This window comes from Nelusetta ayraudi, unplaced genomic scaffold, assembly GCF_046127955.1.
Source record: "Nelusetta ayraudi isolate G7.1 ecotype Tasmania unplaced genomic scaffold, CSIRO-AGI_Nayr_v1 ptg000094l, whole genome shotgun sequence".
Lineage (NCBI taxonomy): Eukaryota > Metazoa > Chordata > Actinopteri > Tetraodontiformes > Monacanthidae > Nelusetta > Nelusetta ayraudi.
This window is the reverse complement of record NW_027466144.1, coordinates 1,481,107-1,493,054: the sequence shown is the minus strand read 5'-3', so window position 1 is coordinate 1,493,054 and position 11,948 is coordinate 1,481,107. Positions and strand designations below refer to the sequence as shown.

Genomic DNA, 11,948 nt, shown 5'->3' with positions numbered 1-11,948 from the left:
GGCACAAAGGTAAAACAAGCAGATCTTTAAAAGGGTAACGCTGGGCAATGTGTAGCGCCCCCCCGGGGGGCAGGTCTGCCCCTTTGAGATTATGAGAGAATTTAGCCGCAGCCTAAAGGGATTTAATGCTCGAAGTTGGTGTGAAAATAGAGCGTAGCTGTAGTTTGGCTGGGCTGCGTTCTCCAGTTAAGCTATAAACTGCATTTTTACATCAGCCCGCTGCACTGCTTCACCCACTGGCAGACAAATAAACAGGGGGCACTATTTAGGCCAGTTCAAGCTCTGATCGAAAGCCAAGTCTTAAATGATGTGCAATGTGACTCTGCTTTAATTATGCTCCGTGTCAAAGTGTGCGTGTGTGTGTGTGTGTGTCCGTGAAGAGCCCCTCTCTCACTGCTGGGCGGACAGGGACCCACTGACAGGCCAGCTGCCTTCACGGTTCACTCGTGTGCAGCCCTGCTCTCTCTCACGTCTGTGGCCATGAATAATTCTGGAGTATTAACTTTCTGAAGGCGAAGACGGTCGGCCCTCTCGAGTCCTCTCCCCGAGTGCCTCTCTCTCTCCCTCCCTCTTCCCTCCCCTTCCCTGTCAGCTCTGACATCCGTTCCTCTTACCAGATGGTGGCTGCCCTCCTCGTCGTAGTCGTCCTCGCCACCGTCGGTCATCTCCCCCGCCTCCACGTCCAGCCCGCCCTCGCCCGCCTCTTCACCAGAGTTCTCTGCGGCCTCTGACACAGACTCCTCATGTAGGGAGTCACAGTTGTCTTCATACTTTCGTTGGGCCTCTGATTAAGACAGACAGAGGGTGCCGATGTGAGGACAACTGTTCCATGGAACCTTCCAAAAAAGTCTGGACTTGACATGCAACGAGTTCCCGGTTCTCTGATCGATCAAGCGGAACTTTGAAAGTTCTCTTCGTCTCTTTAAATGGCTCTTTGGAAAAACCAGTATGATATAGAGTCAGACTGACCTTCCCAGTGATCTGTGCTCTGTGCCATCAGGCCTCAAATAAAGTGAGTGCAGCGATGACGCCTGTCGGCCGCTGTGACAGAGAGCTGCCTCTGTTCTTATCTCCCACCGTGTCACGAAGACATACAGCCTGTGTGTGCTCTTAATCTCCCCTCCTCCCCCCCTCACACTTGATGCCTGCCGTCTCCTTGACAATTTATCTGCCTTCTCACCGCAATCGAGTCTCTGCTGCTTTTCGATCTTCTCCAGGCGACCCAGTAGGGAGTCGATCTTCAACTTGATCTGGGTGAGCTCCCGCTTGATGGTCTGCAGCTGGTCCGTCTTCACTGCTGAGGCACAGAGACAAGAGAGGTTTTTCTTCTTAGATCAAGTCACTTTTGCTCTATTTTTAATCTTAAATACATGAACTGCACGTCGCAATCTCTTAATGCTTTCATAATTTCAGGATATCGCATCATACATTTATCGGGGCTCCATTTTTCCTTTCGGAGGGGTGGGGTGGGGGTGGGGGGTGGAGCTCATCGCTATCTGGTCAGCTGCAAAGTTACCCAGCTCACATTGCAGTCCTGCTGCTTTCAAATTGGAGATTAGCGACACAGCTTACGCCCGCTGTGCAGCGCCGCAGAGTTTGAGTTTTGCTTAATAATGCCAACATCTCGGGGGCGAAAGGAAATCCTGGCATCTCATGACAATAAAGAGTTTCTTGGAAGGATTTCCAATGTCTCAGGGTGCCTGCCGTGGAAAAAAAAACATTTGAGCTGCACGTTTGCGCTCAATATCTAATTGGGCGTATGTTACAAGGTCGTCTGTGTCTCCTGTACAGAATTCCACCCCCCCCTAAAAAAAAATAAATAATTAAACACGTGGATTTAAAAAAAGGAAAGCAGACAAACCACTGGCTGGGTTTTATATAAAGACAGCTGCAGCAGATGAGGACTTGTGTCACGGCCCAGAGTTTGTGATAGTGCGCATTGAAAGGTCATTGCCTCAAGGGGGCCAAGATCATTTGGCATCATTTCAAGTCTACTTCCAGGAAAGATGTATGTTTTTGTTCTACACAACAGCGCTTGGTGTGATTGGCTGGGGAGAGGAGGCGGCGTGCAGGGAGGATGTCCAGAGAGCAGGACCACCAGCCTCTGGGGTGGACTGAGACGGTGTCGAGGTTCAAGTTCCTGGGCTCTCTTATCTCGGACCACCTTGTGTGGACGCACAATAGCAGCCGTCTGCAGCACCGGGAGCTCTTGGCAGGGCGAAATCTATCGCAGCATCTATTTGTGTCTCTCTATTACTGCCCCATTGAGAGAGTCGGAGACGTTCTAACAGCAGCTCTGCAGCTCACAATGAGGGCCTGCAGGGAGTAATTAAAGCTGCCCAGAAAATCCCCCTAACACAGACCGACCGGCCTGGAAAGACATCTTCACCGCCCGCTGCTTCGGGAAAAAATACCCACTATCTTGAAGGACGGTATAGGACACTCAGAACACGTACAGCCTGTCTGCGGTTTTCACCCATCACTGCACTGCCTCCAAATCACTCAGACAACCTTAACAACTTCCTTCCTGTGCAATAATATTTATTCATACACCGGCAGCACACCTGCTGACTGCGAGTGAGGCTGAGAGAGTGAATTTTATTAATTCAGCCTCATCTTTTTTGTTATTATTATTTATTGCGCTTTGAGTGTTCCATTTTTACAGCAAGCAGTATAATTTTGCTGCATTTGGATTTTTTCCTCTTAGAAATTGAGGAACTCATCAACCAGCATATGGCTGTCAAAACTATTCAGCTCAGGGAAATAGATTCAGGTTCAGCGCTGAAAATCAACACAGATTTACTTGTGGGCGAATAAGGCGAGACATTATTTGGGAGATGTTGAACATTATCAGGTGAATTTCTGCAACTTGCGCAACTCTACGCAATCGTTGCTACCAGTTGAGCTTCGCCGCTTGTGCAGCCTCTGTTTACTGCCTCATGAATAATTTGCTCTCTGCCTGCAGCTTTGCCATCGGGTCTACAACACACATCTTTGGGTGCTTTGGGTAAACGAAACTCGACTGTGCGATGCCAGAGTTTGAGAACTACCCCCCAATACGTGTTCAGCCAATATACACAGAATGAGGGAGATAATTTATTCATCATGTCACCATTAATTCAGCCCGGCCGTCTCACGTTTCTTGCCGAGACGCGGGTGTCATCCTCGCAAGCGTGCGCTGAGCAGATTAAAGAATTTGGACCGTAGAGAAATAAGTTAATCTTATTTCCTCACCCTCAGCAGCTGAAATGTGTCATCCTTTCCAGGGAATGGCAAAACAAACAGCACAAGTTGAGGGGAAAACATGAAATTCCCTTTGACACCTATCAGATTCTGTCAGTGCTGGAAAGGGAACGGATGAGCGCTCGGTAAACAAACCCAAGAGTTCCTGTAAAGCTCAAGCCAAAAAAATAAAAACAGAAGCAGAAAAAAAATTTATAGGCAGGAGACAAACGTCAAAATACTCCTCGTCTCAAATCACGTCCACATGCGGCACTTTTGCTTAGATTTTGATGTGGCTTATTGACGTCCACAGTGCATTGTGTGAGGAGGACTGAGTGCTGCTTTGAAGAGAAATACACCAGGACTGCCTTCAACGAAGACTTTCTTTCTATATCAAAATTATGAATATAGGCAACAACAAAAAAAAATTGATGCTCTGCAAGTCAGGATGCATTCAAGACACACTTGATTCAAACTTGATTCTCATGATATCTTGCAAAGCAGAAATCACCGCAAGAGCACCAGAAAAGAAGGATAAAACTGACCTCTCTCAAAGAAACAAAAAACAAAAACAAAAAACTAAGCAGCTCTTTCTATTTCGTCTCAGTATCACCTGCGTCCATCTGCACATCCCCAGACAAACATTTGCACCCACTCACTCACTTACTGCCACATTATCTAAGCTGGCCCCGGGCAGCTTAGATGATAAGAAAGCCCGATACTGTTTCTAATTTATCAGCACCTCCAGGCTGACTTTACTTCTGCCCTATCAGTCATACAAGCGGCCGCTGCAGAATCCGAAACCTTTATCGGGAGTGCTGCATCTCTGAATAACTTTGGTGCTGGAGGGAAGGAAGGCAGAGGGATCCCCTCCCTGCCCTCCCCCTCCACCATTGTTTTTTAATGGCCATTATGAATGACTTAGGGGCCACCATCCATTAGCCACAATGGATATTATTCTCTTGATGAGAAACACAAACTTTGCAGAGCTGAGATGCTGAGGATTTCCAGAAGCGCCTGGTCCATGAGGTTCAATCAGGACGGTCCAACTGTGTCTCTCAGCAGCAATTCGTACAAAATCTTATGTTTACAGAGAAATGCTGCGGCGCTCTGGAACATTAGTCCAAATACATTGCAGCAACCATTAACCAGCAGTGGCTGAAGAAACAACAGCAGCTGAGAGAGCTGTCTTATCTAATCTGGGGTGATGTCTTGGTGTTTTCTCTGAAATAATGACAATAACTGAAAAAAGAAATATCGCATCTTCTTATGATTACATCCACGTAACATGCTGATGCTCCCTTACACATTTTAATTGGATTTGGGATGAAAAGAGAGTGTATTCTAGCTGCCCAGACAGATTCCTGTCCAAATGTGCCTGGGCCAAAGTGAAAAAATAACAGCTTCATTCGCTACATATCCCGAAGAGGAAAATTAGCCTCCAAGAAATAAAAAAACAAATAAATAAAAAAACAGGCTGAGCTGGTTTGTGGGCTTCGCCGACTCTCCAGAATGAGGATAGGAGATGTTTTTTTCCTTACTCTTTCTTCTTTGTAAAACCAACCTCCTGACGGACATCACACAAGCTGGCGGTGGTGATAACATGGGGCCAGACTGACCACAATAAAACTAACACAGAGGCGCTGGGCAGTGGTGCAGCTGACCGCAGCCCCCGCTCACAGCCTCCATCTCACTCTAATTGCATTTACAGCCTCGTAGTGCATCAACTGTTAATCAGCGAACCAAATGGGCTTCAGATGGAACCCGGGGAAGGGGGGGGGGGGGGGGGGTGACGGCGGAGGCTCTGCTGGCAGAATAGCTAAAAGCCTGGATCGCATCTGGGTTTTTCAATTTGATGTTTTCTGCTCTCTGACGCAAGGTTGCCAGCGCAGAAACACTGCTGTGATTGAAATGGCTTTTTAGAGCCTGGCCGCCGCCGCATTCATGCAGGAGGGAGTCAGGCAGAGAGCTGAGTTTCTCTCTTTCCTTTTTCTTTAAGATTTGCATTACGCCTTCAGTTTTCTGAAAGTGACAGAATGCCATTAGTGCTAATAGCAGGTGTTGGTTAGCGTATTCTCAACAGAAAAATATAAAACAAAAGACAAAACAAAAGGGGCAAAATAAAACCCTCAGCGCATCTCGTGCGCCGAGCTATACGTACGTTTTATCCCGGCGGAGGAGGAGGATGTGGGCGGTCTGGAGGAGGAAGAGGACGAGGAGGAGGACGTTTTGATGGGGAAGGAGGCCTTCCCGCGTCGGGTGGAGGGAGTGAGCACTCTGGAGCGCTTGAGGGGGATGACGGCCCTGGGTGGGGGGGCCACTCTGCCGTGGTAGTCAAAGAGCCTGGTGGGATTAACGGCACAAAGCTCAGTCGTCGGCCGACCTGATCGATTTCTAGAAAAAGAAACGACGACTCTTTGTGAGAAGCGCTGGCCTCTCAGGTGTTCTCAAGTTTTATTTTCCTTTCTAGTCAGAGATGAACTGAACTTTTTTCAAAGTCAGAGAGAGTCAGAAAACTGCAGCACATTTGACATTTTTTTTCACATTCTAACACAGAAAGTCGCATAAAATTGTGGTAAAACCGCTCTCATTAGCAGAGGCCGTCCTCCAGTCGCGGCAGTCGCTGCTCTTCATCTGCCACTTTCCACTTTTAAGAGTGAGCTTGCCGCGCTCGCTGCCGCTGTTTTCCACAACTCAAAAAAAAAAACAAACCCCAAAAACCTGAAGATTGGCTGCAACAACAGTGACAACAGCTGCGGCGTAAGGTTAGACCGAAATTGGACGGTGCTAAATGTCAAACGGAGGCGTCAACCTTGAAGGCTCCAACAGACAGCCTACACCTGCCACAGATTCTCTGCAGCCAGGCTCGACGTCTCGGAAAGAGCAAGACTCTGCGGTCGAGCGTTCTGATTGGCGGTAGACAAACAAAAGTAGAAAAATGTTGCTTGCATCACGTCTCCCTGGCGATGCTGAATGCTTGATATGCTCTCTGGCTGTGACAGGTTGTCTGTCTGAAGGTGTTGTTGGCTGCTAATGAATGTGGTGTGTTTGAAACGTAGGTGGCTGGTTGCTTGCGTCGCAGATTCTGTTGTATATTGGTTGTTATTTTGCATTTATTTTTCTGGAGTGTTTTTAGTCAATTCCTTTGCTTCAGTGTTAACAAAGAACTTGGACTTTCTAAATTGCATCTTTATCTCATTCTTCAAACTTGCGCTGAGCATGCAGGTGTTGCCACGTTTTGAAGCATCACTTGGGCACAATTTCGCCTCGCGGTGCAAAAACTATCGTCTGTCTTTCCCCCTGCAGCTCCGGAGGCAGATGTGATGGAGATGTTAATGAGGCGAAGGGGGATGAGCGGAGAGCCCTCGCCACCCTCATTCTACCTACAAAGTGTTTAATATGCTGCCTGCCTGTACCAAGGTAAACACAGAAGGCTTTTATTTTTTAGCTGTGCGTCTCTGTGAGAGTGCAACTGGCCGTCAGCTGTAGCGGCTGGACCTATTCACAACAGAATAGGTTCTGTCTGAGTCTCTCTCTGCTCAAATCCATATTGTCTTCAATGACAATTAACTGATGTTACTGTTTAGGGTTCATGTGCAGTTGTTGGGTTTTCACCAACATAAGGTGGTGAAAACCCAACAACTTATATACATCATATTGTCGGTTTGTGTTTATAATGTGAGAGAGTAAAATAAACTCACAATAGATTATTTTTTTCACTAACACTGATATAGGTGTAATGAAAACTACACATACCTGCTGTAGAAATCGTCCCTGTAGTACTCGTAGTCAAACTCGTAACCACTGCAAGAGAGACACAAAAAGAAGGAGAATAAGATAAAGCAACAGAACCATTCAAACTTGGAGGAAGTGTCTGTGAAGACAGACAGAGCAGATTACTGCAAAGCTGTTGGTTGTTGATTCAGACTGACAGGCTTTCGAGAAAAACCCAAAGCCCATTGGCAGGTTAGGCAAAAGGCCCATGAGGCCATGTGCAAAAACCAAAAGAAGAAAAAAGGGAAGAATGTTGGAGGGGATTGAAAGCGTCACAGAATGAAGCACAGAGAGCTTCACGGTGCCAAGAGACAAAACAGAGTCGGGGAGGCCGAGATTCTTACCTGTAAACGGCTGAGAGCGGCCGCTTGGAGCCCGCTTTGGGTCTGTAAGGCTTTGGCTCGCCTGCCATATTTATGTCTGAAAAAAACAACACAGACATAGCATACTAATCAGCTATTTGTGTGGCATAATGTGTAAAGCACGTAAAGAACATGACACAACATTGTTTCTGTTGTCTCGCCAAAACAAAAGCACTTTCTGACTTTGTTGTTGCAAGAAAACCGAGCCTTGCTGAGCATTTGAAACTGAATCGGGGTGGAGGGCAGAGGGGTCCGTCCAATCGCAGTCCATTTGTTCACTCACCAGTTCACACAGATCTTATCCTGTGATACCCTCGTAAAGTGGAAGAATATGTCACATGTAATTCTCCCTGCAGACAACAGGCAGCTTTAAAACATTTTTAAATGCATTCCAGCACGTCTGCAAGCTGCTGGCTTCATCTCTGTAGCTGCTCTCATGAGAAATAAGATTAAAAGCTGGCCTGTTGCTTTACTGCCTACTGAGACATGCTAAAAATACATGTTATTGACACAGCGAAGTGAGCTGGGTATCGAACATATGGGTATGCAGATTGTGCTCATTCTAGTATGATTTTTCTCAGTAAGTGTGGGGTTTACTGGGGGATCAGCCTTCTAAAGAATGATTATTAAAGCTCAGCCAATAAGACAGACGTGCTCACACACCAACGGCTTCCTGCTGTCACCTGATGCTGCAGGTGATGGTGTAAAGAACGGAGGGGAAAGACTGTGCAGGAGGATTTCACAAAGATCTTTCTAAACTCCCCTTGGCAGCTTCCTTGTGCGTGCGTGCGCTCGCACGCTCATGCAGTCAGCATCCAGCCACAGCTCGGCGTCTGCCGCTCACATCCCCTCGTCTCTCTGGGTTTCTTCCAGGTGTGCTCGGGAAAGTTATTCTGAGTCGGGTCCGCTGCAGGTTTTTTTCCCGTCCCGCTCTTCGACACCTGCGCTACCAACAAAAAGACTTGCAAGTCCCTTTTCATCTCCTTTTCTTTCACTGGCCAGAGGAAAGAATTAGCGGAAAATGTCAAGTCCTCTAATGAATCAAGGCTACAGAGTGTGCCACATATTTGCCAGGAAACCGTTGGACAAGGGAAGAGGACCCGATAACGTGGAGGAGGAACTTGCAGTGAACAGAAAAATCACAACGATTGGTGAAAAAAAATGTCCCGTTGAGCTGGTGGAAGCTGCAGAAAATTAAGAGCGGCCTTCGGAACAAGGCTGACCCACAACGTGCGGCCGCAAGGTCGGATGGGGGCGCATGAGAAGGAGAGATTGTGCCATCTATGGAAACACCTCTCTTTGTGTCAGCATGGCTACTACTGTTCAACTGTTCACTTCTAGAACGATGTTGGCTCAGGCCAAAAGGCTAAAACATGTTGATAGTGTTGAGGACTTAACCCAACTGACCAGCTAACAAAAAAATGAGATGAAAACTTGACAAATCAGCAGCAGCAGCAACAGCATCCATGTCAATAGCTGGGAAATGTGTTCTATCCAAAGAGCCACATATGCAAAAAAGAAAAATCCCCACAGACCAGAGCTGATGGCCCGGCCATACAAAGTCTTGTTTTTTCCCCTCTCTATGTGTGTTTATTTTCTTTCTCTCCGTTCACGCACTCCAGCTGTCAGTTTGATGGGGTAAACACTCAGATGCAGAAAGAGAAGAATATGAGAGGAAGCAGAAGGGTCCTGCCGATCATCTCCTCGTAGGAGGAAGAACTATGGCGCTGAGTCTCCCTCGATGTCTTAATTAATTGGACAAAGAGACTAATCATGCAAATTGTTCCTCCACAGGAGACACAGCAGCACGATAAAAGGAAATCCAAATCAAGCTGGTGACGAATGGTCGGGAGCCAGCAGTTTGTCGGGACGCGGACATTTCATTTCCTTTGAGGGACACTTTCATTGCAAAAAAAGAAAAAAAAAGCAGCACATAAATGAACTGCAGAATTTAATTGTCTATGTTCTGCATCATGACGTGCAGTAGGGGTCCACGCCTGTGCATGAATCATCAAACTGCAGGTATAATTCATTCAGCTTGGCTCCTTTGATGGGTTTTTCAAGGATTTTATTCAAGGCAGCTGTGGAGCGATTACTGAATTGCAATAAAATTTGTAATTCCAGAGGAAAAATCTCCATGTGTTAGTGAAATACAAAAACCGCCCAACGCAAAACAACAAGGATTCTCCTCCACTCTGGGTTAGATTTCGAGCCCTTGTTTGAAACAAAGGCCTTGTGGTCAGGTGGTGAGAGGGGCGGCTCAATCAAAAACCACCAGGCAATGCAGTCCCAACAATGCAGGGGGAAAAAGGGTGTTTTTTTTCTTTCCATAATTGGAGAGCAGCAGCAGCAGAAGCAGCAGCATGCGGATGGATGTAGTTTAATTATACGGTAAATGAGTGGTGGGGCGGAGTCATCTGCATATCAAAGGCGATATTCTCGGAAGCTTTGAGGGCCTGACATCAAACAGCAGAAACTCAAGGTTTTGGCCTCAAGTGCAGGCAGTCGACAGCAAAAGTGTTGTTGTTTTGATTCTTAGACACGGTGAGAAACACATTATCCCTGGCATGGTTAGAGAAGTTCAAGGATGAAGTCACCGTAGACTGACTTTACAACCACTTTGTCACTCGCTAAATGTCTTCAACAAGCCCATGAACTTCCCATTTGACAACTGAGATACATATTGCGTCCCTGTGTAAACGCTGAAGCGTGACTTCCAGCCTGGAATCCTGCCTCGGCGAGGCGGCCACACGGGCCAAAGCCCAAGAGGGATCAGGTTTTAATCCCCGCTGCCTTCAGGCCCCGGCAGACCAGATAAAGGCGGCCGTGCGTTTTTTGGGGCGATGCCTCCCTGCAAAAGTCAAGCAAGCGGCCTGACATGGTCTGGCCATTTCTCCAGCCACGTGTTTCCTTTGAGACGCGATGCCTCACAAGAAGGTTATCAACACTTCTGGCCCTTCCCTCCTCTCTCAGTTAAAAATAGAAGCTTTTTAGACCCTTTGCTCTTAAACCCACAATTCAAATCCTTGGGCTGTCTCGTTCTTCTGCTCTTTGATTCCCACTTCTACATTTATATTTCTTTCATAGCAGGAAATGAAAGGGAATTGGTGATTGTGGTAGGGTTCGCTCTCTGGCCTACATGCATTAAAAATGGAACAAACTTTTGTATCCCACGATGGGGAAGGCGGGCCAAAGCTGTTTCAGTCATTTCTTTTTTTTTTAATTGTTTCATGCTGTTGCAGGCTGTTCTCAGTGAATCAAGTATTAATACAGGCCATCCCCCAAAGCGCCGCAAGTATTCTGTATTCAGCGTCTTGACATTGCTTCCATCAAATCTTCCAGCAGTGTTTTTCACAAATGCACGCTTGCGCACATTTTCTGCGTTGGTGCTTTCTCTGGCAACGGTCCAGCCTTTGCATGAGTACACCTGAGAGGAATTGACACTGTGAGAGTCTTGCGACAACTGTGTCACCTTGTTTCATCACTCACTCTCATCACGGGGAGGAAGGGAAAGCTGATACACCGGAGTGTGGTATTTCATCCACACGGCTGCACAATTTGCCGAAACTATAGCAACTGCATCCAAGGTGCGACTAAAGTATCTGGAACGGATTACAGCCTGTAATTGCTTGTGATTTATTCAGGAGAAGTGGAGCAGCTGACACGGATTTTGCAGCGCGCGATTTACATTCCTTCGCGTCCCCATTCTGGAGCTGGAAGAGTGGAGCGGAGAGGAAAAGGTCTCATCAGAAAAAGCCTTCTCCTATCCACATATAGTCTTCACAGACACCATCACGACTGCACTTGACACATGGCTTGAGATGTGCGGAGGACATCAGACAGACGATGTCACAGCGTGCCTCTCCTGCCCTCCCCCTCCCCCCGGCAGCTGCACAGCGCTGTGCGCACACAAACCAACATCTGCAGCACAAAAAAGGGCACATTCATTTGTCATGTGGCTTTAGATCACAACTCGCGACTGAGTGAAACGAGGCAAAGCTCAGGGCCCTGTGGAGGCACGAAAAGACAAAATAAAAGATGGCAGAAAGTGAGACGGTAGGAAGGTGTGTGTGTAAGTCTGTGCCACCCCGGAGAGCGACAAACTGTACATTGCCACATGCACGCAGATGGAAAAACAAATCCTGGTGGTGCAGAGGGCTGGAACTCTGTTTGATCTCCCAAGAATCCTCAGCGGCAAAATGTTAAATATTTATGCACTTCAACTCAAACAGCCGTGCTCGAGCTCAGACTCACCAGAAAAGGCGGCCGGGAGCTTTTCACTTCCCAATTAGGCTAATGCCACAGGGCCGAATAACATAGACAGGCTCCCGGTGAGTGCAGTTCACCTTCTCATGCAGAGCAAGAATCTCCCCTGGTGGCTCTTACTGAGGATGGCAGGCTTTAACTCGTGACTCTTATACCAGCTGTTGGATTGGATGAACAACTCCACCTTATGTCAGAATTTCACTTCTACCTTGATTGTGAACCTGCAGCACAGTTGCATGACCCCAGCATGTAAGTGAGGGCAGGTGGAGCAACCAGCTCCAAAACCAAATCATGTCCACACGAGTGAGAAAAAGACACACTGTG

At 47.3% G+C, this 11,948-nt stretch overlaps 2 protein-coding genes across 11 annotated transcripts in view; one reads left to right on the top strand and one right to left on the bottom strand.

Moving 5' to 3' along the window:
* rbis (ribosomal biogenesis factor) overlaps positions 1-11,948 on the top strand; it is a 123,322-nt gene that overhangs the window by 13,871 nt on the left and 97,503 nt on the right. The gene's annotated exons all lie outside the window — the stretch shown is intronic.
* The window catches only part of ralyl (RALY RNA binding protein like), a 96,815-nt gene that overhangs the window by 2,702 nt on the left and 82,165 nt on the right, over positions 1-11,948 (bottom strand). For 6 of the 9 annotated variants that reach the window (XM_076047709.1, XM_076047718.1, XM_076047714.1 and 3 more), the window contains 5 exons: positions 7,341-7,416; positions 6,979-7,026; positions 5,384-5,616; positions 1,181-1,297; positions 615-784 (listed from right to left, as the gene is read on the bottom strand). In XM_076047709.1, coding sequence (XP_075903824.1) covers positions 615-784; positions 1,181-1,297; positions 5,384-5,616; positions 6,979-7,026; positions 7,341-7,416 — 644 coding nt within the window. The remainder of the gene's footprint in view (positions 1-614; positions 785-1,180; positions 1,298-5,383; positions 5,617-6,978; positions 7,027-7,340; positions 7,417-11,948) is intronic. The other 3 variants (XM_076047710.1, XM_076047713.1, XM_076047712.1) reach the window with 3 other exon arrangements.